Genomic DNA, 26,777 nt, shown 5'->3' on the forward strand with positions numbered 1-26,777 from the left:
TATGGACATAATGGCAGAGGTTAAAAGACTGAAGAGGACGTTGACTTTTAGTGGTTGGTGAGAGCTTGGTGAAATAAAAGGCTGAAAGACAGACGCCGAGCTGGGCTGACTGCTGTTGGACTAGTCAGTAATGACGTTGCGTGATGTTTGAGGTAAGTTATTGAGAAATCTCTTCACTGAAACAGATTTCATGAATATGGTCTGGTCCTGGTCTCACCCTGCTTTGGTCTTGGTCTTGACTTGGTCTCAACGTCAAAATCTAGGTTATGACTCACTCTTGATCATATCTAGGTGGTCTTGACTAGATAAAATGTTAAAAGTTAATGGATCAACATTATTACAATTCATTCATCATCAAATAATGAACCAAATTTTACGGCAATCCATCCAAAACATGTCGACCAGTTCTTCATCATGACGATTTGGTGATCTACTGAATGTAAAGAAACTCAATAAATGCTCAATGCTTCTGTGTTGGGTTCACATCTTTACTGAGTCACAGTTCTGACACATTTCACCAGCAAATGACAGAAGAAGAAACACAGATGAGGGGAAAAAAACAAAACTATAAATCACAAAAAGAAAAAGAACAAAATTTGTAAAAGCCTTCCGTCATTGAAAAATGATTGTAGTTAAAAATCTGTTGTTGTACCGAAAGACAGCGGAAAGAGAAGACGATGATGACGAAGGTCACCTCCCTCTCTCTGATAAAATCCCACACTTGCTCTGCTTTTTTTTTGTTTTTTGGACACATCAGACGTCAGCAGGATATTCTCCTCCTTCTGGCTCCCTCATGTGTTCATGGACAGGTGGTGCATGAGGAAACGTTCATGACTTGAGGCAGAGACACTGAACACAGCGGGAAAAACACACACAAGGACACGAGACGAGAGCAAGTGCAGGACGAAAACAGACAAATGCCTTCCTGTCAGATAATACGTGTTGCCAGGCAGGGTAGACATCAGGATCCATCATCTCATTTTCCATTTCTTACATAATCTGGATTATTTTATCGCCACCACTTCCACCTCCTCCTCCTCTTTTAAAAGCCATGCAGTGTCACGGATGTGGTGACCTCTAGAGGTCGGCACATCCGTGACACACTGATCCCCGTCCACACATGCTCGGCCTAAGCCGGTCTTTAGTCCCATCGCAAAAGTCAACACAACACAACACAGAGAGGACGGAGCTAAGAGCGATCCTCGCCTCTCATCGCCTCCCTGTTTTTTCGGGACAAAGAGTCAGCCTTCACTTTTCCAGTCTCATTTCAGAGTCTGTGGCTGGCAGTGGGCAGCTTAAAAACCCTGTGACCTCTCTGACCCTAGCAGAGGTCGGAGACATAGTCAAAGTGCTTGAAGTAGTCCTGTTCCTTGCGGGAGAGGGTGCGGCGCTCTCGGGGCGGCGTGAGAGCAGGAAGCTCAGCGGTGAACTCCACGTCGAAGTTGCTGACGTCTTCTTTGCTTCCGATGGTCGGGACGAACGGCGGCGGGATTTTTCTCTGGAGAAGCGCCTCCCAGTCCATACTCTAAACGACATTCATGCTTTAGTTAGGACTGTCGCGGTACTCTGTGCAATCATGTCAATGTGAAAAACTCCACTCACCCTGAAGAAAGGTTGTTTTTTCACATCTTCGGCATCTTTTTCTCCAGAGCCGAGACGTCTTTCGGGATTCCTTCTCAACAACTAGCAACCAAACAGAAACGAAAACATATTCCCAACTTTAAATGTGACATAAAACACAGAGCTTTAAGATATTCGCGAGTTGGAAGTGAACGGACTCTCACCCGTCTCATGATGCCGATGGCCTCGGTGGAGAGGAAGCGAGGGTATCGCACTTCATCGTTCACTATGCTGTCGAAAACCTCCTCCTCATCGTCACCTGGGAACGGAGACTGAAAGAAACAGACAGACATTTCATAATAAACTTTAAATGAAGTCTAACTCAGACAGCCTTGACTTAATTATACCGTCTTTCAAATATTCATCTGAACATCCGACACTCTGGAGGAGGTATCACGGCACGTCTCTGCTTTCTCTTTCTAATCTTTTATGGAGGTGAAGTTCAGGTCCAAAGAGGATACTGTCTTTTTACAGATATTATATCAGCTGTTCTGTTCTTCACTCTAAGGACTTTGGGTCGGATGTCTCTGAATCTCTTACTGAGGATCGATAGTTCAGTTCCTGTTTTTTGGCCAGAAAGCACCTTCCTATCTTATTCCTTAAAAGGCAGTTTGACATTGACAAAAAAAAAAACGCTTATTCATTTCTCTTGCCTCTCTGAGAGTGCTATCAATCTTCTCATCTAAGTCTTGGCAACTAAATAAATACGTTTATTTCCCATAATGCTGAATCTCTGGACAAGTCGCCAGTTCATTCTTACCTCACCGACCAACATCTCATAGATGAGCACCCCGAGCCCCCACCAGTCGACTGCCCGGGTGTATGACGTGTCCGTCAGCACCTCCGGGGCCAGAAACTCTGGAGTCCCACAGAATGTGCTCGTCCTATCCCCGTAACCCATGCCTGGATGAGAGGAAGAAGAAAGAAAGAGGATTACTGACTGCAGGAGACCAAACAACAACATTTTGTGTTGTAGAGGGTCGATATGATCAATGAATAACGGACGCTCACCTTCTTTACAGAGCCCAAAGTCTGCGATCTTCACAAAACCGCCTGTGTCGAGCAGCAGGTTGTCCAATTTAAGATCCCTGACAATGAAAAGCCAAAATACAGAGAGTGTTTGTGTATGCGTCCCTGTGTGTGGAGGGAAAATAAGGAGACAATAAAAGTCAAATACTCACCGATACACAATCTTGTGGTCATGGAGGAACTGCAGACCCAACACCACACAAGCTGAGTAGAATCTGTGGGACAAACAACGGACGGAGACGCTTGATGGATGCACAGACGTGGACAGGTAACATACAAACAAACAGAGAGAGCAGAAACTCACACAGCACGCGGCTCAGAAAACACGTCGGCATGTATGTGCATCATGAGGTCTCCTCCTGCCGTGTACTCCATGACAAAACACACGTGTTCCGGCGTCTGGAAACACGCAAACAGGTTGACCAGGAAGGGGTGGTGGGAGCCGTTGACGGTCTCAAAGATCCGCTTCTCGCACATCAGACTGGAGGCAGACAGAGGTGAGACGAGGGGGGATGTGATTAGCGTCACAAGGTGTAATTATGTGAATGAGCTCCGTCGGGTGGCTGACACTGGAGGTTGAGGTGTTACCTTTCCACTTCGTCCCTCGCAACGATGTCCCCCTTCTTCAGGGCTTTGATGGCGTACAGGCTGCCGGTCTTTTTGTACTCTGACAGCAACACCTGAAGAGATTTATATCAGAGTTACTGTCAACAAACGCATTAAAAAAAGTCCGTCTCTTGATACTTTCTGACTCTCATTCCCCGTCTGTGGTATCCAACCTTTAAATTTTCAGCTCATTTGCTCCTAAAAATATATAATTTTTGAATTAAATGTTCAGTAATTTCCTAAAACATCTGGACTATGTGGTTTTTACAGGAGGACTATTTTCAGCAGTGGATTAATCCACAGTTGGTGCTCGAGTGAATATTTGGGGCAGCAGGACGGTCTTAATGCCTCACTGATGTGGTTTTAATAGTTTCAGGACAACAACGGAGCGCTGTGGCACGGAGGAATGAGATACATCAGACTCTAAACTTAATCATAGGATGAATTCATGGCTGGTTTCAGACTTTTCATTTGATTTGTTGATAATAAGAAGCATACTGAAAAAAAATGAGATGAAATTTCAGAAGCGTATTTGTGTCTGTGGTTCAGAGATCGACAGTAACCGCAACCAATCCTCGACCACTTTAACATACAAAGGAGCCACTTGAGTTCCCTTTATTTGGTAAATATTTATGTTATAATTTAATTTATGTGCAAAGTGTGCAGGGTATGCTGCTGACGTTCTGCTTTGAGTCATTGTAACGCAGTTTGTTGTAGGTTTGGTCACGCTGTAAGGGGTTTTGAGTGCACACGGTTACAGGAGAACGTGTGGATAAGCATGACCGAGTTAATGTTATTAATATTTAAATAAATCATCAATCAAGTTTGCCTGTCTTCTTGCTAATTGCATCATGATTACATTGGATTTGCACCAGGAAAAACTCTGCAAACTACTGTCAGAACTGGAGCATTTACTTGCGTTTGAACAGACAATGGTGAAGTAAATTAAGTTGTTTGACTGTGGGGTTAAAAGTTCAACTCACATCAGCTACATTGTATTTTGTTCCAGGAATTGATGGTTTGATTACGCTAATAAAGTTTTTAAATATTCTTAATTACACAAAATGAAAGGCGAGTGTTTGGTTTTACTTTAATCACAGAGCCTCGATATTAGATGACGATAATAATAATCTGAGATGGTGTAATAATATGAAATGATACAGGAATCATTTCAATAATTCATTTTTTAGGCCACTCGGGATCAGAGCACCTCCAGTGAAACACAGAGCAGCAACATTAGCATTTATTTAGGGTCGTGTTTCACCTCGACGCCACAGGCTGCTAAACTGTCAGCTGAGCAGGTGTGGTCCAGCTAATATTTCATATTTGATCAAATATATTGAAGAGAGTTAAATCGGTGTGACTTGTAAGGCAAACATGAGGTTGGAGCTACCTTCCCAAAGTGACCTCTGCCGAGCACCGCTATCATCTTGAAGTCCTGCAGGCAAAGAGGGCCTCTGCTGGGCCTGAGAGAGAGATTACAGGCAGATTAAAGGCACGGCATGCAGCATAACATCACATAACATGATGTCATATTTAAAGGTGTGGAAAAACATGGCAAACTTCCACAGCATCCATGTTGTGTTTTGTTATGAAAAAGATAATACCGCTCAGCGTGTGACTCCCAAAGAGATTCGAGTGATGTGTTTTTTATTTTGGGGGCGACATATGTTGTAATCCACGTTAATGATGACTTGGCTTTATGACCAGGTGTTAAAAATAAAAATACTGTGTGTGGAGGTGTGTTTGTGGTGTCAAGCTGTGTTGGCCATATTGCAAAGAGACATGCTCAGGTGTGAGATAAGTCCCTGTGTGTTTGTGCACCTGCGTAAAGAGTTCTGGGACAGCGATCTGGTTGGCTGCTCATGAACTGGGACATCCGGCGTGGACGGGGGCTCAATGACCGGCGTCTGTTCCTGTGAGACACCAACAGAGCAGAAGAAGGAGAAGATGGAGAAGGAGAGGAGACGACAGAAATGGGAGAAAAACGAGGGGGAAATGGGAACACAATGATTGCCGACATCTGTATCGACTTTCAGTCACAGCAGACAAACAGACACAGTTTACTGAAGCTCATCAGGCCCCGGTTGCCAGACACCCTGCTGGCCGACAGCTTCGCCCCTCCCCTCTTCCTGTAACCTCCACTCCCTTAGTCACTGCTAATTAGTTCTCTAAAAAACATCAGAGTAATTAATCCCATAATACTTCAACCCCGTTGAACACGCCATCTGCCACAGGCCATCTCTGACTCTCTCTGTGCTGTGTCTAATTATGTCTGCCTGCCGCTCGGGCCTCGAAAATTCAAATTTGTTTTATTGCCGTGACCGGAATTAAGCACTGTGTTACCAAATTATCCTGCACGGTTTGCAAACGAGTATGTAATAATACGGAATGTGAAAACCCCCCCAATAAAAAACAAATATATATGGTTAAATTCAATTATTACAATAGTTTTATATATATTAATTTAAATGTATTAAATGGAGTTCCACAAGGCTCACTGTTAGGCCCATTACTGTCTTTTTTGTACATAAATTATATATTTAAGGTTTCCAGAAATTCATTCTGTTATGGTAACTTCTGGATGCTGAGGAACTGTGGATGCTGTTGCCATGGCACCATGTGGATGGCAGCCAATTACAGTAGCTCTGAACACATCTGTGTTTTTTGTACTTTCTTCGTATTTTGATCTACACCAACCTGCATCTGTTTTGTGTGTAAACATGGACCTAGACCTATAGACCTACTCTCTGGTGATCCCTGCTGAAGTGAGGAGAAGGTGAAAGGGGTACAGGCTACAGTTATTACAGCGATTTACAATGATATACATTTTAAATTAAAATGATTAAATGGGGTTCCTCAAGGCTCATTGCTAGGCCCACCATTGTTTTGTTTATTTATATATATAATAATATAATATATATAGATATATATATATATATACACACATATACATATATACATACATACATGAATGATTTATTTAAAGTTTCCAGGAATTTATTCTGTTAGGGTAAGAGTTTAAAAAAAATTTTTGAAAGCTGTAGAAAAAGGACTTAAGCTTGATTTTTTGGTGTAAAATTAACATAAATGTAATTTTTGGAAGTGATTACATATAATTCGTCATGCTGGGAATCAAATCTAAAGTATGTCAAAGGGTAGATGTGAAAATCTATCATAAAATTATAAAATGAAGGAATAATAAAGTGGTAAAGAAACTTTTTTGGTTGTAAGAACAAAAAAATATATCAAGTTTGTATCCAAAAGCTGTTTTAAACAGGAGATTTAAAAAGCATGAATCAAAAGGTCAGGACTAATGTCGAAAATCATTGTTGTAAGGAGCTGAAAATGTAATTTTAACCTCCGTCCCTCGTCTTTCCCTCTTCTTTTATTCATGGCTCTCTCTTCATGCCACCTCTCTGCCACGTTATCGCCCTGTGATTTGTGTTTCTCTCACACACTGAGACACTAACACAGATTTGGTCTCGATCAAATTAAAGCTCCCCTCCATCCAATTATGCCTCATTAAAGCTGTCTCCCTGAGTTTTCAGATCTCTGTTTCTCTAATTATTCATCCTCTCTTTTCTCTCTCTCTCTCTCGTGTCAGGCCTCTCAGGTTTCACTGCAGCACACAGTGCAGCGGCCTGTGACTGGAGCACTGTTCCCGAGCCAAAGGCTGCAGGTAGGAAATGAGATAAATAGTAACATGATAGTGTAAAGATGTCCATCTTGCCATCCGTCTGCTTCCCTTCCTCTCTGGCCTCAATCCCCTCTCTGTCTGTCTGTCAGTCTTTCCCTCCTTCTCTCACTCACCAAGGGAGCCGGTGCATCCACCACATCTCTTCTGATTTCAGGTTTGGGTGGAGAGTCGCTGTCCAGATTCAGCTTCTCCACGGAGATTTCTCTGCAGACACAAACACACAAATTTAAGTAAACACATGATTTTGGTGACTTATGCTTTCTTTTCTTTGATTATAAACTGAGTGAGAGTAGAAGAGGTGGTCAGGATTTGAAGAATGAAGAGACCAGAAGGGAAGATAAAGGTTCAACACTTTATCGGGTGAATTTATATACAACTCACCTGTTCAAATTATATTAAGGTTTAAAGTTATGCAGGGTTAAGAGCGTGGACGCTTTGATTGACAGGTGGATGCCGTTACAGGTGGCTCAGGTTCACCAAAGATCCACGTCTTTGGTGATTTTTAGATTAGCCGGGAGGTGGAGGAGGCAGGACTCATTCATGTATGAGATTCATTTATTAAAACCTGTCTCTTTATTCATATTTACTGGATTATGTACACAGACACAGACGTTATACTTCAATACCTCCTTAAAACTGGTCAAAATATGGATGAATTAAGTGTTTTATCACCAACTTCATCAAAACATGTGGGATTTTAAGACTGGGAAAGGGAGGCTAATAAAGCAACTCCAAAGGAAACAGCCTCAGGTTTGGGAAACCTAGTCTACTTCTTCTAACTCCATGTTTTGGAGGGACCAGAAATCCAAATTTAGTGGGTCTCGGTGCTCCTGCTCACGTTTTCTGGTGAAGCCTTTCTGTAAAAGGAGCAGGCCGCTTGGTCTCAAAGATTTTAAAACTGAAATCTGATTTCTCGTTGACGGTTTTGTACCTTTAAAATATTCCTAAAGGCATCAGTAGAGGCGACACAAACCTTTACAAAATGCTGCAGAGGAACCCTCCCCTCCCATCGCTGCACTTCTCATCATCCCTATTTGCTTAATGGACAAAATGACTTTCACTCTTCGGCTACTGGTTACATACCCCGTACTGTGTGTGAGTGTGTTGCTCGTGAAACTGGGTGCGTAGGCGGGTGTGTTGCTTCCACTGGGGATGGCGTTCCTCAACAGGCGGACCCAGGTAGCGATGTCCACGTTCATCTGACGAGCACGCAGGAAGGCTTTACCTGAGACACACAGAGTGGAACGCGACCGCATAAACAAGAGGTAAACCACTAAAAATGGCAACTGCTACCACGTCCCATTACTGTGAGTATTTAGTGTATCCATTAAACTTCAGCGTCTGATGGAGTAAGGTCTCCTGTGGCTTTAATAGCGTGAGACAGCTGAGCTGTTGCATGACCTGGGTTTGCATTTCCAGTAAATGTTTATAATCCCAGTTCCAGAAAATACCAGAAGCCATTACCACTTTATCTGCAGCAGCACTTCTCAGCCCGCCTTTTGGCTTAAAACCAGGCATCACCTCAAACAACAATCAGAGAAAAAACTGTAACGATGACGCGGTAGAAAAAAATGTTTTTACCTAAAAAGGTTGGGAATAACTTAACTTCAGTTGAAACATTCACAAACAGTCGTTGCTTTACTAACTTTTAAAGGGGCACTCGACTGATTTTACACACAAACTTCAGTCAATAACTCTTTAACAATCCGTGCCAGTGATGTGAAACAATATACAGTACCTGTTCTCTAAAGAAAAGTGGATCGATGAGAGCAGATTGTGTTTACCAGAGACGGTTCAGAAAGTTCTTTAATGAGCTATTTAACTTGTTGGTTAGTTACTTTCGACCTCATCACTCCCTGCAGATATGTAAACATAGAGATACTGAGGGGTGATGAGCAAATATCTTAACTTCCCCTGGAGCCTGCAGGAGCGTGTTGGGGCCGTGGTGGGGGATGCTGATGCAGGGCAGCGATGGTCTTAAATAGACCCCTGAATTGAGATGGTGTGTTTGTATGTCATGTGTTTGTATGTCATGTGTTTAAAGGCAGTGCAGCTCGAGATGTCTGCCTGAACTAGCTCGCAGCAGGTGTCGCTCCAAAAGAAAGAAGAGATATCCGTGTTGTCAGATCTCGTGAGTTTGTTGCTGCTGAGGTCAGAAGCTCACGTTCTCACGTTTGAGCCAACAGACTCGCGACCTGCTTCGGCTCTCGAAGACGTGGGTGGCAGCATTCAAACCAACCTGACACAGACACAGGAAGTAGCTTTTCCGTGAGGTGCCTCTTTTCTTAACCGTCTCTGGTTGGGTTTACTCATCACTGTGAGATATGACTGTATGATGTCTGCTGCAGCCCTGACAGGAGCAACGTTAAAAAGAAATGGCTCCGTTTCTGCTGCATTCTTTCTAATAATCATCTGTCTCCTGTAGAGTCATCCAATCTTAAAGAAGTGCAATGCTGAATCACTGGAGTACCCCTTCAGAGACATGATGTATTTGTCTCTTAATTAAACAGAATCAGCAGGGACCCTGAATGACACTTAACACTCCGGAAACAAATTCACCAGTGAATTTATTTAAGCCAACTTTTAGATTTTTGAAGTTTTTGTCCCTCTATGATTAAAAACTTTCAGTTGCGTGTCTGTCAGTGCACGCTTGAACATACCGTGCTGTTTGGAGAAGACTTTCTTCTGCCTCTGGAGTCTTCGGCCTCTCTCTATTACCGGGTTGAAGAAAGTCACCTAAAAACAACAAAACAAGATGTTCAAATGACAAAGAAAATTCTTCATGAAACATAGTATGTTAGAATAAATACATCAAATGTGTTAACAAACCAAATGATGTGCTTTAAAATGTAAATAGAATATTTTTCAAAATCAACTTATATACCTCATTGAATTTCATATTCAAATTCAATGTTTAGTCTTAGTTTGCTTCATTATGTTGTGAAAAACATGTAACTTGGGAACAATACATGTAGTCTGCAGCATCAGGCTTTCAAGTAAAGTCCTGCAGCACTGAACGTTTGTCAAAAGGCCTTAAACCCAGGTCCTGAGACGCTGCAGGATTGATATGACATTCAGATGTGCAAAAAAAGGCAATCAGAAAGCCCAAATATTCTTATCAACTCCATGTAACCATCACCTGTTGAGAAAATCAGGTGTACCAGTGAGGGGATTATCTGTTACAAACAAACTGACTGTTGCTAATGTCCTGGACTGACAAACTCTCAAACCGTGACGTCTGATTTGTTTTAGTGAAATGATGTTTTGTGTCTTCAGTGTTATGTGCTCATTTGAAACTCAGTTTACTATTTATAAGTTTGAAAACTCAATAAACAAAGTGGAAAAAATATACATACATATAGATAAAGAGCTGACTGCGTATAAAGACGAGTGAACTGCTTTGTCTTCAGTTCGTCTCTGGAGAAAAATAAACTACTGTCTAAACTCTGTTCATGCCCAGAGAATTTTTGGAATCTTTGAATCTATTTTGGACCTTTCGAGACTCTGTAGATCTTCACCTTCGCTGTACAGTCAGACTTATCTCCAACACCATGTGCAGAGATCAAAAACAGACCTACAGTCTTTGTGTACCTGCATATGTTAGTGTGTCTCATGCAAATAAAGGCTATAACCAGCTGTGTGAGTTGCAGCTCATGTTGTGTTTACTGTGTCCTGTACCTCAGCCAGCAGCAGTCCCTGCGGCTCTAGTTCCAACTGGACTCGGTGCCTTTGGTTGTCCAGGAACTCTTCCAGCTTCAGGTACTTCAGAGCGCACAGCGAGCGGTAATCTCTCCAGTACACTGCAATCTCCATCTCCCTGGACTAATCACAGAGAAAAACAACCAGCAGGGATTAAAGTAAAGTGAAGGTTTTTTAGATTTTAGATACAGGAGCCTAAAAGAAATACTGTGTACTGGCCACCCTTATTTTTGATTCTGATTTATGATCAGCAGGTTTTCAGCAACAGGAATTACATTTTTCACAGTAGCTGACAGCAATTCTTTATAAGTGGGTCACTTTTTAAATATTGCAGCCGTTAAACTACTATTTTTTACTTTTTTTACTGGGACACTAGTGCATTATCATCAGCTCATTTGCATTTCGTTCCCCTCTTTCTATAACAAGCCAGCGCTCAGTGCAAGACATGATGATCAGCAGAAAATACAGAAACTTTTGGGTATGTGCGAACATCTTCACATTGTTACAGACTGTCTTACTCTCTCCAGCTCCACGGTGAAGGTCTGGTCCCAGGCCTGCTCTCCGACTGTTTTCCAAACTGACTGACCAACCACTGTGTTCTCCAGCTTCAGCACAGCGCTCACCTCCGCTGTAAAACACACACAGAGGCACCTGTTTTTAAAAACAGAGCTACAATCTTTAATTGGTTTTAACTGTGGAATTAATTTGAACCAAAGAAAGGAGACGTGTGATGTGAGGGAAGGGAAACAGGGATTTGAAGAAGTCCTTGGACCTGAATTGTCCAATATGTACAGTATGTACATACTGTATATGTAAATTATGCAGCATTTTTCTATTACTGAACACATGAAGTACATTTAAAGACTCTTACTGGATAACTCCTCGGTCTTGCCGGGGATCTTGAGGCTCATGCTGCTGGTGCTGCGGCTATAGAGGCCGCTCAGTTTGAATGAAGAGCGTCCATCTCCCGGAGAGTGAGAGGGAAGAACCACCGGAGTCCCTCTGCTCCGCCCGGGCACAACCTCCAGCAGCCCCACACAGCCCAGAAGATGCACCTGAAGAGTACCTGGAAGGAAAGAAGAGTCCATTTAATAAAAATCTAAACAATGAATGTCTAAATTCAATATCTGTAGTTTCTGTGTTTACCTGTGAGTGGTGATGGTTTGCTCAGGGTGCTGTATTGGTTGTGGACGTAGGGGGTGCTGTGGCGGGAGCTGAAGGCCGAGGAGGAAGCCAGCACCAGCTCCTCCTTGATGAGGCAGGCTTTGGGATGATCCTCAGGGAGCTCCACCAGCCTCTGCTCCAGAGAACACCTGAGCAGGTCCAGACGCTGGGACGACTCACTCAGACCACACTGAGCCTGCACACATCATGACATGAACGTAAACGATACAACACTGGAGCAGGGGGTTGAGTTTAAGTTGTAAGACTCCTCTCCTGTCGGCTCTCTGACCTCAGCCATGGCCTTCTTGTCTTGGACCTTTCCTGCACCCAGCAGTCGCAGCATGTTCTTGGCCCCCTCGGCCATGGCGTGCTCCACGCGGTAATGATGCCACAGCTCCTCTACACGCAGCTCCACCCCAAATAGGTCTGGCTTACCTGGGAAGCAGTGTCAGGTTTAGTCTACAGCATATGAACAACATGTGTGTAGAGCAACATGTAAAAAAAGTGATTTTTAAATGAGATTTATTAAGATTCACTTTCATCGTTACGCCGATGATACCCAGTTATATTTATCAATCATGTCTGATGGAACCAGATAGCTACACTTCAAGGACATAAAAACTTGGATGAGCTGCAGTTTTCTTTTGTTAAACTCACACCAAACACCTCCAAACCCCTATTTGAAGGCTCTAGATGGGATCTTGGAGTTATCTTTGATCGCTAAAACTAATTTCTACGTAACGATCCTGTCTCAAACAGATGCAGAAAAACTATCCCGTGCATTTCTTACTTCTAGACTGGATTAGTGCCACTCATTATTATCAGGCTGCTCCAGCAGAAACCAATGTTTTTTCCATTTTTCTGAATGGGATTTGTCCGTTTTGGCTGCGACAGTCCGTGCCACAGGTGTGTCCGCCAAAAAAAAAACAGCGTAGAAGTTAGGCCAGATCCAACTTTTGGGAAAAAATCCAGCCCAACCTCACACTGTGGGACCAATCAGATGCTCAAATGATCTACTCGAACTCTGATACTCTACCTGTTGTGTTCTGACTTTGTTTATTTCATGTTTACAGCTTCTAAATCTGAGTCTGTCTCGCAATTTATGCTGCAAAATGACACAAAGACGTTTCATTTGGTCGACCCAAACTGTCTGAATGCAGCTTAGGTCCCTCAGGAGTCTGTAGTTGGACCCTTCGTGTCTTAAAGAGCTCATAGTATCCTATGCTAACTGGTGCTGAGCAGAGTGCAGAGGGTTTACAGAGTTTGCTGCCTTTCTGTGGCTTAAAAACAATGCTGATGAGACCAGTGAGAATAAACCGAAACAGCGAAGTAGAGAGCCGGAAAACCAAAACAATGAGCTAAAGAATGCCACAGAGTCGAGGGGAACTGCATAATTGGGTTATAATTCATTACTGTAAGCAGTCAAAGTTTGATCCATTGTTCGGGTTGACATCAAAATAAAAGGCATATGGAGAGAAAGCAGACCATAAATCAGTCAACGTCCGTGTCCTTTCCAGGATCACGGCTGCTCTTTCTGCTGCTCCGCCCTCGCCGCTTATTCTCCCTTTCATCTCTGACTCCTTCCTTCCCTCCACTTCAACCCTGTCGTCATCTCTGACTCAGTCTCTTTCAGTCTCACTCACTTCCTGGCTCCCCGCATCTGTCCTGCCTCCTCTCTAACCTCTGTTAAATGAGGCATGGCTTTTAGTTGTTGGGCAACATCAAGGGGATGCAGGAACATCAATAAGGCTCTAACCTGGGCGAGTGAGAGGGCTGTAATGGGCGATGTGTATGTGTGCGTGCTTCGAGTTCTGAAGCAAGAATTGATCCATTACTACCCACATCATAAAATATGCAGTGTTTATGAGCTCAAAGAGTGACAGGTGGGATGAAAGAGCAGCTGAACGACGAGAGCGAGGATAAAAACAAAAAAGCATGATGGTTACATTGGTTGTCCTCGGACTGCTCCGTGGCCTGCATGGCCTTTCGGATCTGCATGCGGATGATGTCGATCTTTGTTTTGCTGTCCTGCAGCATCTGCTGAGCCGTCTGGAGAAGCTTCTTGTCCTGAGGACAGAGAGACAGGAAGAGGTCAGGGAGGGAGGGAAAGCAGTGCAGTGGACGGTAAAATGAAGGGTCATGGCTGAGTCTGATAAGTACCTTGGTGCCTCCATTGGCATAGATTGGGATCATGTTCTCTGCTCCCTGTTTGACCTTTAGCTCAATGTTTAGCTGCCGCTCCAAAGCTGCGATGCGGTGCTGGCTGGCCGATGTCCGACTAACCGAGCCCGGAGACTTGGGGGTATCTGAGCGTGAGGAGAAGTTGGATGGTAAGACGTGAGGTTGATAGTGGCGCAGTTGTTAAAACATTCCTTGTGCAAAAAACAAACATAGTAATGAGGAACATTGTGGTGAGAATAATGTTAGCAGGGAGGCTCTGTGGAGGGAAACGTCGGCTGGTTGGAACATCTCAACAATCTTATGTGCACTGGCAAGAGTCTCAACAACCACTGGTTAGATTGGTAAACTAACATTATCAGGTCAAAGTTTCAAAATGTTTCCAACAGTTTATTTTATGACCAGCAAAATTAGACATTTTCTGCCTCAACTCTATTTGTGTTTGTGTCACGAGAAGTACGTAACGCTTTACGCCGTTTCACTGATTCTGGTGAAACTGGATCATATTTTATGGAGGAAATGTTTTCTGGTTTTCCCTCTGATGTCCTCCGGCTGCTCCGCCTCAACTCTCTGTGATTTATGTAGCTGCTGTTAGCTCAGTTTGTTAGCCAGGCTGCGAGCTCAGAGCACCGGGGCAGTGTTAATGTTTGTACCACAAGCGTTTTGGACCACCGGGAAGAAGAATGGGAGGTTTTTAGGGAAATGCTGACGGGAAGCGCACCCGGTGTCGTGCCAGAACAGGAGCTGGTCAAGCGGGCAATGTAACCTAATCTATGGACACGGCAAAAAGACCAAAGAGGACGTTGACGGAGGAAGCTAAGAAGAGAAAAGGAGAGAGTGAGCGAGCAAGAAGCCGCCGGACAAGAGTAAATGTGGGACTGACTTTTAGTGGTTGGTGAAATAAAAGGCTGAAAGACAGACGCCGAGCTGGGCTGACTGCTGCTGGACTAGGCAGTGATATTAGCTGCTGTTGTTGACCTTGCTTAAAGTTGTTGACTCGCTGGTTTTTAAGGATAAGTAATATAATCATAACAAATACACATGTTCATATTTACCACAGTGGGATTAAACTCTGAAACTGGGGTGCTGATCTTTAATGAAGATGATGAATATGAAGGTGTAATGGATTACTCATCTAAAACAGGTGTTCCTAAAACCAATGACACGGTACCTTTGTTGTCATCGGGGCCTTTGACCACGATGTGTGCGTCCAGCTCCTGCAGCTGAGTGTGGAGGGACTCCAGCTTGCGCTTGGAGCTGCGGAGCTGCGAGTCCACCTGCTGGGCATTCCTCTTGTCGGTGGTGGCCCTGCGGAGATTCTCTGCACCCTCCTTGATCTTCAGCTCCTTGCGGATCTCCCTGCGGATCCTCTCGCGGTGTTCGTCCAGGCGCTGCTGCACGCTGGAGTCGGAGAAGTCAGAGTTTTGGTCCAGACCGAGCTGCTGGAGCACCGACAGCCCGCCTGGATCAGTCTGAAGGAGGAGAAAAGGTGGAGATGGTTAAAATATGAGAGTGAGTAGGTGTCTACAGAAAATTGTACGAATGTGAAAAAGGAAGTCAAACTATATTTAGCCCACTGTGCATGAGGGGGGATTATTCAATTTGAGCTGAAAGAGAAACCAGTTCAAAAGGTGACATCTCCAGCTGAGAGCTGCTGAGCCGAGGTTACGGGCAGACAAAGCCGGTAACATCACCCCACACATCTGATGAAGTGGAGCAATGTGGGACGAAAGGAGGCGAAAACAGCAACTCTGAGGGAATCCACGACATGTGAAACCCGCCGAGCTGGAGACCAAAACAGAGGCAGCGCTTAAGAGCGTAAAAAGAGCTGAGTGCTCACATCGGCTCTCATGCTGATCGACGCTAACCGGATTACAGCGGATTAGAACAGCAATAATACAGACTAAAATCAATCGGTGTCCTGTTGGCCTCTGGACGGGTCACAAGTAAACATACACACAAAAAGTGCACGTGTTTAAAAATGACAATCACGTGAACTCTGGCAGCTTGAACCCCCAAAACACCCACAAGGAGCAGATGAACAGATGTCTTAAAGCACTAATGATACATAACACTATGTTGGATTCTTTAAAAAGGTAAAAAACAACTTGTATCATAGTACAAGGCTCGGTTCTTACTGGGTTTGATACCAACCTCTGTCATCCCAGCCTCTCTGTCTCCGAACTTTCCTGTCACTCTTCAGCCGCTTCAAAAAGCCCAAAGAATATATGTATGTATATATAATGTATATACGTCCTGTGATGTGCTCAACACATCTCCGAGCCATACTGGCACTCAAATGAAAAATGACATGACCACAAGGCCTCAAAGTTTCTACATCATTTCCACAAATGTGTCCAAAATCAGTTTTATTCTGTGTTGAAATAAAGAAATACAGAATAAAACACAAACAAATTAGGAAAATTGAAATAAAGAAATACAGAATAAAACACAAACAAATTAGGAAAATTCTCATTTTCAGTTTGCGTTAAAATCAAGTTTTCATTCGTATTAAATATGAATTAATATGTGAATTAAAAAGCAACAAAATTTTCAATAATATCTGACTGTATATTCACAAAATAACTCCTGATCAGACCTGAGAAAGTTTACTGACAGACAAGCTTAACAACAAGCTCTCTGAGTCTAAAGATTTACATTCAGTTCATGTTGTTGTGTCCTGAAACCAGCTCACGAAATGAAAGTAAAACTCTGTAATCAGACACATTTAACACCAGGAATGAAAATCTATGTTTGTATCGTCATCAGTGAATGTTTAATATCTGAGATGAGATGACGTGCGGGTGTTTGCGTCCACCTCACTTCATAAACTATCAATATCGCGACTGTGCTTCATGTTTCCACACACACACACACACACATTGACACACTAATCATCAATAAAATCAGCATAATCCAGGTTAATCTGACTCTGACATGCATCAGTCTATCCACCTTCTATCTATCCCACATATGTGATGCAACATAACATCATCTCATTGGTCAATAAGAGTCTGAGCTGAACCGTATCCGGAAAGTAATATCCATATAAAAGCAGCGATACGTTGAGATGCCACGCACTCATTTGATGTTGTGACATTAGATCTCATCAGATCACACACGAACAGCCGAGGACTGCCCCCTCCTCTCTGCCCTGAGTACGATGATGAGGTGCTCGGTCGGTGGGCCTTTCGCTGCAGCGTGCAGCCAGCCAGCCGTCCGGCTTAGCAGATCTGATTACAACTTCTTAGGTCTCTGTGTCCGTCCAGCTACACGCTGCTCTCATTAAAGCCATAATCCATCTGCAACACAATACACTACAACCCGACCGAACCACACAAGGCCAAAGAATCAAACTGCTGCTTTAATGCAATGTTATGTCATTGCACAACTGTGAGGCAATGTGATTGAGCTGGTTTCATAAACTGGCAGTGGAACAAAGTCCCAAAGACTATTAACACTGCATAAACGGGTTGATTTAATCAAGGAGTTTGGTCTGGAAGAACCTCAGACGCGACTTCTTATCTTTTAAAAGACGTTACAAACAGATCCGTCTTCACGAGAAGCTCTCAGCACGAGCAGCAGAGGAGAAAGCAGAGGCAGCGACACGCCACGAACGACAGGAAGGGAGAGTTTGTGCCGTGTCTGTGACGCACTCCTGTTCGACACAATACAACTTTAATCCCTTGGTGTTTTACGACAAAGAACCTCTGGAGCGAAGGTGTAAGAGGGCTCGCACAGCAAGGGGCCAGAAAATCACATCAGCAGACAAGGCAGGAATGAAAAGCTCACAGAGAGAGACAGGAGATGTTTTTACAGGAAGTGAACAAGGAAGCAGATAGAAAAGAGAAGGGCCGTAATAATGGATGGAAAGCGGCCATGTTGGGGCCTGCTTTGGCCACAGTTTCCTACCGAAGACTCTGTGTCACTCTGCTCAGTGAGTACTAGGGAATCAACCGGTTGATCCCCTGGCAGGTCCTCCAGTACGCCCTCACTGGCCATGTTTGGCCTCCCTCTGGCTCCGCTCCCAGCTCCCCCTCCCACCCTATCTTCTATCCCCTGTCACACACACACACACACACACACACACACTTAGATAGCAGTGCTATTCCTGCCTCCTCCTAAAAATCCAGGATGTCCTTCCCGCTCAGGAATCAAAAAAGCCAGTCTGAACCCGGAGCGAGTGAACGAGGCGGAGGAGAGGAAGAGAGAACAGCACAGACCGAGCCCCACCTCGCTGCTTCCTGTTCTGCTCTTTGCCAGATAGAGACTGACTGAGGCGTCATGCACTTTGTGTGCAGACACACACACACGCACACACACATGCACGCACACACACACACACACACACACACACAATCGGTTGGTTTTGTAAGTGAGAGAGCTCACAGCCGCTCTGCTTCCTGCTACTGGGTCTCTAAAGCTGAGAGACAGGCTGTTGTGATGAATTGTGGTTATGCTAAGTGGACTATCAGACCACGAATATCTTTGTGTGTGTGTGTGTGCACGCATGAAGGCACGACACCTGCATGCATGTGCAGCATTATTTCTATTATTAATTAAGAAATATACAGAGAGCATGGGAGGGTCAAAGGACAAAACTTTTCCCACTACAACTATGAAGTTTTGTTACGAGTTGCAGCAGATAGCAGAAATGCAAAACATAAAGCCTCTGTGCACGCCATGTGGAGGAGGATGGAGGAGATCGCCGTGTGCGAGCCGAAGCTCGTGCAAAAAATCTAAATTCACAGGACGACAAGCCGAGTCGTCACCTCCTCCCTCTCCGAGACGTGAACGAGCAGAAATCACACACTCGGACTCGTCGCAGACCCCACGGCCTGCTCCTGAAGACGCATCTTCTGCCCACTTCCTGTCAGCGAGGGTCATGCGTTTTTATCTGACTCAGACGCTCGGAGGTCACTGACCTCTCCGAGCTCTCTGCTGAGTAGCAGATGGCCCTCCCTGGCTCCATATCTCTACACACACACACACACACACACACACACACACACACTCATAGACATAACACACACAAAAAAAGAGGCAGCAAACCACGTCTAGTTCTTCTTATTCTTCCACACTGCTATTGGGGAATAGGAAGTGAAATAACATGAAGTTATGCCAACATATGCAAAACGCAGACAGCTCATGTTGCTCAGTATCCTTATGATAAAAGACATAAATGCCCTGTGTTGCATATCAGTAAGCACGTAGGAAAATATTCCCTTACCGGGCCGCTGTGGCTCACATTGCTTCCTCTGTGGCGTGGACCGGTGGCTGCAGAGATAGCAGCCCCCATGCATCCATACTGTCTCACCTCACCCTCGAATATGGCCGAGCTGTCATCAGTACCTCCACCGTAACGCAAAACTTCAAGAACAAGAGCATCCGTCACACCTGTACTGTTGAACTGTCTCACTCATCGTGCCAGTGGAAGAAATGCAGCTTCTAAAACTGTGCTGACCACAGTATCAGGAACTAAGAACACAATCGGTTTATAGATACATACAGCTCTTAAAGTTACAGGCTCGTTTTAAATCCTGTTGATGTCACGCTGACTTGTAATCAGGTGAACGGTGTCTCTGTCATTCATTGTTCGTAACTTTGTCCTCCGGGTACGATCACCCACGAGAAGTACGTAACGCTTTACGGCACTAAGTCACACAGCACCAACTGTTTCACTGATTCTGGTGAAACTGGATCATATTTTATGGAGGAAATGTTTTCTGGTTCTCTCTCTGTGATTTACAGAGTTTCCTGATGGACAGTGAAGTAAACTTCTGTCAACTGTAGCTGCTGTTAGCTCATGTTGTGAGCTCAGAGCACCGGGGGAGTGTTAGTGTTTGTACCACAGGGAGTTTTAGACCACCGGCAAGAAGAGGTTTACAGGGAACGCTGATGGGGAGCAGAGCTGGTGTCGTGCTAGAACAGGAGCTGTAGCAATGTAACCTGTGCTCAGCAGCCTCTATGGACATATTGACAGAGGTGAAAAGACCGAAGAGGATGTTGACGGAGGAAGTTTAAGAAGAGAAAAAGAGAGAGTGAGCGAGCAAGAAGCCGCCGGACAAGAGTAAATGTGGGACTGACTTTTAGTGGTTGGTGAAATAAAAGGCTGAAAGACAGACGCTGAGCTGGACTGACTGCTGTGTCTTGCAAAGACATGCAGCCAGGAGGATTGGTCACTCTAAATTGCCCATAGGTGTAAATGTGAGCATGAATGGTGTCTGTCTCTATGAACTTGCAACCAATATGTACAAAGCCACCCCACAACATCGCTACATCTTTTTCAAATCTTTCTTTCTGTCATTATCACCCTTTCACTCAGTGAACATAATCACTCTGAGGAAAAATACTGCTGCTAAATACTCCACTGTGTGTGGTTTGGTGATGGGAAGGTGCATTGTTGCTTTTTAGAGCCTGAGTTCTGTATTGTCGGCCCACAGTTAAGAAAAGGTCATCGCTATTTTCATATTTGTCACAGTGTGTTTGCATGGTGCTTGGTGTGCTGCAGGTTTCCTGACAACAAAGCCAAACAAAAGCACCTGTCACATCATATAAATGACTGTTTTTACATCTCTTCTCTTCTCTGTCGTCTCTTTACACCTACGTCATTGTTCTTCTATCTCCATTTCTTCTTCATCTTATTGCCAATCCGTCATGCGTCGTCCTCTGTCGCACATTTTTGGGTAGCAGACTCACGCTGCGGCGCTGCCGTGGGGTGACAGGAAGCCATTTAATTAAGTTTTAATGGCCCGTCAGCTCATCTTGGCTCGTCTGTGTCTATAAATAGAGATTAAGTCGCTTTTTGTCGGAGCAGAAGCAGTGGGGGAATTCTCCCAACCAGCCATTTGATTACTCATTCATTCACTTCAATTCACACAACACAATAATGATGACGGGGCTTGGGAGTGGACGTTTAACCTGATTGTTAAAGTGCAGCGTTGCCAGAAATAGTAATCATTCAGTAAATGTGGCTTAATCTAGATAGTGCATGTTTTTGTAAAGGGGATTTCCAGGATGTTACCGGTGATGAAAATATGTTTATTACTAGGAAACGTGGATTAAACAGTGAAACACAAGGTCACGACGTGAGCTTTGTCGTGTGTGTGTGTGTGGATGTTGGAAGCTGCGGGGACAAACGTGACCGGTGGGTTGAGGTTGTTGAGAAAAGAAAAAGAGTGCAACTAAGAGGTCAGACAAACAGTGGCTTTAATGGTGTGTGTGTGTGGGTGTGGGTGTGTGTGTGTAATGTTGATGATGAAACACTGCGTGTTAAAGAGAGAGTGAGAGTGAGACAGGCAGACTTTGGGAGAAACACAACTTTAAATTCTCCTCACATCCTGATGTCTGCACACAGCCTCGTTCGGCAGGCAGGGGATGGGATTTGGGTTAAGAGGAGGAGGAGGTGGTGGTGTTGTTTGGAGGTTTGAGGTGGAGCAGGGAGGTGGGGGCTGAACAGTGAATTAATCTTCTGAAAAGACACACATACACATACACATACGCACAGCAGATAAAAGCACGGGTAGCTCTTTGTATGAAGATCACGTCTATAGTGCGTCACGAGGGCATTAATTCTTTGAATCATACATGTTGGCTTCTTACATAATAACAACTGTGGATGCTGTTATGCTCCCTCCAGGTTCGGAGCGAGTTGCTGCCCCGAGCGAAGTACTTCAAGCATCTCTGGGTCTTAGTCAGGCACGGTATAGGCTGAAGATGCAGACACATCTCCTCTACTGAGATCTCTCTCTCTCTCTCCCACATAGTTTCTGTGCTCTCTCGTCCAGCAGGTTCTCGTGGATCGTGGCTGCTGCTGTGGTCCTACTGTCATGATTGCTACCATATCTCTATTACATTTATAGTTAATGATTTGCTGCTGCTGTGCATCTGTGTCTCTCTGTCTCTATCACAGGTTTCACTGCTACTGTAATCATTTTATCATTCATTGTTAATTGTACAATATTGTTTGTGTTGATTTGTTTCTGGGAGAGGGATCCCTCCTCTGTGGCTCTTCCTGAGGTTTCTTCCACATTTTTTTTTGTGGGCAAGTTTTTCCTCACTCGAACCGAGGGTCTAAGGACAGAGGGTGTCACTCCCTGTACAGATTGTAAAGCCCTCAGAGGCAAATGATTTTGATTTATGATATAACCTGATTTGCTTTGATTTGATTTGTTCAAGAGCGTGACATAGACCTGTGGACTGACGCAGCGTCTGCAGTAATGCAGATGTTGTACCGGATTGTAGTGGGGAAGGAGAAGCTCTTGATTTTCCAGCCTGTCTACGTTTCAACCTTCACCGATGGTCATGAGCTTCAGGTAGTGAGCGAAAGAATGAGATCGCAGATACAAGCGGCCGAAATGAGCTTCCTCCAACAGGTAGCCGGGCTCAGCCTTTCAGTGATAAAGTGAGGAGCTCAGAGTACGGTCTAGACCTGCTCTATATGGAAAGTGTCATTAGATGACTTCACACCTACAGGTTTCTGAAGAGCTGTTTGAAGCTCAGAGTGTGGTGGCTCGTCTTTGCCATCTTGGTGGCGGTGGCCAAATCATCGGGTGAACCAGAGACGGGCTAAATGAAGCCTAGTTGCTCAAACAAACCATCTGTAACAACACCTACCTGTCAATCAGAGCGTCCACACTCTTAATCCTGCATAACTTTAAGCCTTAATATAATATGAACAGGTGAGTTGTATATAAATTCACCCTCAGTACAGTTGTCATGAACGGGGAAATTAGCTACAGAGACCAAAACTGTTTTTTGTACCAGGCTGTAAACATGTTTATTTCTGCTGTGAAGTTGGACATTTGGACATGGGGACTTATGGAGACTGACTCACTTCTGGAGCCAGCCTCAAGTGGACGTTAGAGGAACTGCAGAGCATCCATAAGTCACTTGACGTTATAATTCTTTATAGGTTACATCTATAATATTTCATGATTGTTGATACAGTGCAACAGAAAGCATTATGTGTTTATGAGTGTAGCCATAAAGCATCACCCTACAAAGTGATGGATGCCAAATGAACAATGTAAGTAATACACTGTGCTGGAGGAAAAGCTCGAGCACACATTAACGCTGCAAACATACACAAACACTCACTGGAGGCTAATGTAGTGTAACTGGTTGCTAATGAATAAAACAGCGCAGTAAGGCAACGTCAGCTCGACGACGAGAGGACTAAGAGGAGGAAATGTTGCTGCTCATTATGTCAACGCAGCAGTTCAGAGGGAAGTCTGCGTACGACAGACTGCAGAGTTAACGTCAGGACACGGTTACACTCAGCGAGCAGAACAAGCTCGCTCTTGTGTGGGTAAGTGGGACGATCTGACTGGAGAGCAGCTGGGTTAAGAATAATGTTGGTCACATCACTCCTTGGCAAAAACAATTTAGTGCGTACTGGCTGGTATTTTGGACTAAATACCACAATAGTTAATGCTGCATTTAAAAAGGAACACACTATCCCACTTGACCCGTCGAGGACTCCTCCAGACGTCTGAAGGTGTGCTGTGGTATCTGGCACCAGGACGTCAGCAGCAGATCCTTTAAGTCCTGTAAGTTTCGAGGCGTGGCCTCCATGGATCGGACTTGTTTGTCCAGCGTCGCACAGATGCTCGATTGGATTGAGATCTGGAGTCAACACCTTGACCTCGACTTTGTGTTCCTCGAACTATCACTGAAGCATTATGTGGGTGTACATGGTCTGCAACGTGCCAACCAGACTTCACTCCCCATGTACATCAATGGATCTTGTTTCCAGTTCATTGCTTTTTCTTCCTTGGATTACTTTTGATTGAACTGATCGCTGCAGACTGCGAACGCCCAACAAGAGCTTCAGTTCTGTCTAAGTTGCTCTAATCCTGACGCTTGCCTATTTTTTTCCTGCCTCTGACATCAACTTTAAAGACAAAAATGTTGACTTGCTGCCTAATATATCCCACCTACAGACAGGTAGTGTTATTCACGTCAACTGTCAGTGATCATAATGTTACGGCTGATCGGTGTATATGCAAAATCCAGAAACTCCTGGATGTTAGGATGAATTTTACAGACTCTGCCGGGAAGCCACAGACTCGTTCGCAGTGCCTCGGTTAAAACCAAATTCTGCAGGGACTTGTCAACAAACTCTGCCAACTCCTGAAGTCTGGAGAGTAGATGAGAAATTTAAATTTCATGTTAAAATGAAATTGGATGGAGCACACCTGAGTCTCCCTCTGCCCGGCCTTCAGCACGCTCTCCCAGACCGGCCTAACCGATTACATCCATTCAGCTGACCGCAACACAAATGAACAAACTTTCATAAAACCTTTAAATGAATCACTGTTGTGGCGTGGTAGCCACAGTTTGCAACATATTGCCTTTCTGGATATTCATTGTCCGTATTTCGGATATCCACAGGAACCATCAAAGCCCACAAACATTGGTAGAAGTTAGATCAACGTCAGAGAGATCGCAAATCAGCTGCATATTTACTGAATAAACATATATACAATACACATCTTGTTCCACTCACGGCAAGGCAGCAAATGAGTGTATTTCTCTTTGCTAAAAGATCGATCTATTGCTTAGGAGGGACTCTTTATTAAAGGTATAACTAGCTTAAATTAGTAAGAAAGATGTGGGGAAATAAGGGTCTAACAAAAAACTTGGAAGTGTAGGATCACGGTGTTAGTAACCATCGCTTCAGATCCCTTTTAAGACTCGACAAAATCAAAATCAGGCTGATATCTACTCAAATATTATGATTTCAACTCCGTCCCTCAATGAACGAGTTAACAGCTTACACAGTGCACCTTGGACTGAGTGTGTGTTGCCTGTTAATCCTTAAAATCCCTCATATTCTCAGTGAAATTCTGTTGCCAATAGCATGTACGTCTGCTGCACTACCACAGGCTTCGTGCACGAGAGGAGACGATTCTCCCGGTCTGGGTATAAACAGGAGAAAGACTGTGCAGGAGGTTAGGTGAGAAAGTGTGTCTGTGTGTTTCAGTGCACATCTGTGTGTGTGTGTTGTAGCAGTGTCCGCCACACAGCTGGGGAGGAGCAGATCAGCATGAATGGCATCTTTGTGGAGGGGTGGATCTTCTCAAGAGACTTCAGTTAAACGCTTATGTGTTTGTGTTCCCGGCTTTGTCCATTGTGAACGCCGCTGCAACAAACAGTCGCTCTGTTCAAGCCCCCGAGGAATAAGGCAGCATAAACCCCCGATGAGAAAAGCTCTGTAGTGCACACACTTAATCTACTTCTGTCATGCATGCGACAGCTGCTCGAGAAAACTGAGACTGAAGTCAAGAAACGAGCAGTGAAGTTTGCACATTTGGGCTCATGAAAGAAACAGCAGTCGAGAAGCTCAGAGGTAAATAAAGGTCCTTGGATTTAATCCGACAGACATAGCCCACTTTTCTATGAATGCTCCACTGAGCACCACCTGCATATAAAAAAGGCAGCAAACAAAAAGTTGTTGACCTACAACAGTCAACCTGGATAAGGGTGTTACCCGGAGGAGAACTAATGAGGCACTTCATGGCTTCACAGCCACAGCTCCCCTAACCACTGCTGTCACGCTCCGGTTTTTATCTTTCCAGACAGGTGAGGTGGAAAAAAAACATACATGCAGCTCTGGTGAGGACATAACAGATAAAACCTCTCCTCTATTTGTGCAAGACATGGGCTGTTACAGTGTACAATGCTGCAGCGACTAAAAAAAACGATGTTTTTCTGACCCCATCTTCATACGTCCACACCTTGTTGAGCTGCTCCAAGCTAAAGCCACTTGCTGGTCACTCTCAGTGATCCTTGAAGTGACTATACATCTCTCTGGTGTCTAAGCTCCAGTTTGATTTCCCGCCGTTCTGCACACTGATTGCCTGCTGTCTAATCCTACTGCAATTCCCTCCATCTTATTATGCAGGATCAGAAACATTTGATACTATATGAAGCTCAAAATAATTAAGCACACATTGCAAATTCTGTATAATTTGGCGACCTTTCATAAAATACGTAGAAGAGGAGCTAGACTCCTAATGTGGGTGTGGTTGGGGTGGCTGTGCCGGCCGGGTATCCTGACAAGCAGGATAGTCTTGAATGCTTTGATATAGTAAATGTGTTTTTCTTTTCTTTTATCCCCATTTCCTCTCTTATTAATCAATGTATTCATTATATTCTCATTTCTACAGTGAAGGTTACAATGGAGAAAGTGCACACATTATCTTGTTGTGGAGTAAATCTGAATGTAAACCATCGTCTTGTTTTCATATTTAGTTGCGACCATAGACTGTATAAAACGTGGATGTCGTATCTGTGATGTCACCTGTAGGTTTACGAAGAGCTTATGGAGACTGACTCACTTCTGAAGCCAGCCTCAAGTGGACGTTTGAGGAACTGCAGTTTTTGGCATTTAGGCAGCCGTGAAGGTTTGCTGCTTGGTTGCTACCAGCTCCAGTGTGAAGCTTGAACAGTGCAGTGTGGCGTGAGGCGTGATGTCTGATGTACGCTTCATCCGTCTGGTGACATGAGCCCCACGGGGACGGAGCGAGGGTTACAGATGGCGTCTGGCTCAGAGCTCATGCTGCTGCTTCACTTTCTGGACTTTTTCTTACTTCTAAAGACAAAAAAAACAAACCCTGCTGCATCGTGATACTTTAAACTTAGATTTGCCTTAATTCAGCCCTGAAATCTCACAGGACAGCTCATGAATGAGACCCTCTCTCTGGGACAAATCCAAACTCATGACGCAAATCATGCACGGATATTTTACCAGGAAATCAAAACACTGTGAATCCAC

At 44.3% G+C, this 26,777-nt stretch overlaps 1 protein-coding gene across 3 annotated transcripts in view; it reads right to left on the bottom strand.

The window, feature by feature from the left end:
- Window positions 1-467: 467 nt before the first annotated feature.
- The window catches only part of pkn1b (protein kinase N1b), a 35,015-nt gene continuing 8,705 nt past the window's right edge, over window positions 468-26,777 (bottom strand). Inside the window, exons 1-22 of one of the 3 annotated variants that reach the window (XM_019269561.2) lie at window positions 19,227-19,351; window positions 15,168-15,468; window positions 13,979-14,124; window positions 13,765-13,885; window positions 12,108-12,253; window positions 11,801-12,014; window positions 11,526-11,720; window positions 11,173-11,282; window positions 10,634-10,777; window positions 9,616-9,691; window positions 8,039-8,180; window positions 7,069-7,159; window positions 5,080-5,171; window positions 4,649-4,721; window positions 3,238-3,329; window positions 2,954-3,130; window positions 2,802-2,864; window positions 2,632-2,708; window positions 2,381-2,523; window positions 1,785-1,892; window positions 1,603-1,683; window positions 468-1,525 (exon numbers count right to left, since the gene is read on the bottom strand). In XM_019269561.2, coding sequence (XP_019125106.1) covers window positions 1,322-1,525; window positions 1,603-1,683; window positions 1,785-1,892; window positions 2,381-2,523; window positions 2,632-2,708; window positions 2,802-2,864; window positions 2,954-3,130; window positions 3,238-3,329; window positions 4,649-4,721; window positions 5,080-5,171; window positions 7,069-7,159; window positions 8,039-8,180; window positions 9,616-9,691; window positions 10,634-10,777; window positions 11,173-11,282; window positions 11,526-11,720; window positions 11,801-12,014; window positions 12,108-12,253; window positions 13,765-13,885; window positions 13,979-14,124; window positions 15,168-15,468; window positions 19,227-19,295 — 2,865 coding nt within the window. In that variant the 5' untranslated portion in view covers window positions 19,296-19,351 and the 3' untranslated portion in view covers window positions 468-1,321. Of the gene's footprint in view, window positions 1,526-1,602; window positions 1,684-1,784; window positions 1,893-2,380; window positions 2,524-2,631; window positions 2,709-2,801; window positions 2,865-2,953; window positions 3,131-3,237; window positions 3,330-4,648; window positions 4,722-5,079; window positions 5,172-7,068; window positions 7,160-8,038; window positions 8,181-9,615; window positions 9,692-10,633; window positions 10,778-11,172; window positions 11,283-11,525; window positions 11,721-11,800; window positions 12,015-12,107; window positions 12,254-13,764; window positions 13,886-13,978; window positions 14,125-15,167; window positions 15,469-17,908; window positions 18,256-19,226; window positions 19,352-26,777 lie in introns of those variants that run through there. The other 2 variants (XM_010746370.3, XM_019269562.2) reach the window with 2 other exon arrangements.

Source organism: Larimichthys crocea, chromosome XII, assembly GCF_000972845.2.
Source record: "Larimichthys crocea isolate SSNF chromosome XII, L_crocea_2.0, whole genome shotgun sequence".
In the NCBI taxonomy this organism is placed as follows: domain Eukaryota; kingdom Metazoa; phylum Chordata; class Actinopteri; family Sciaenidae; genus Larimichthys; species Larimichthys crocea.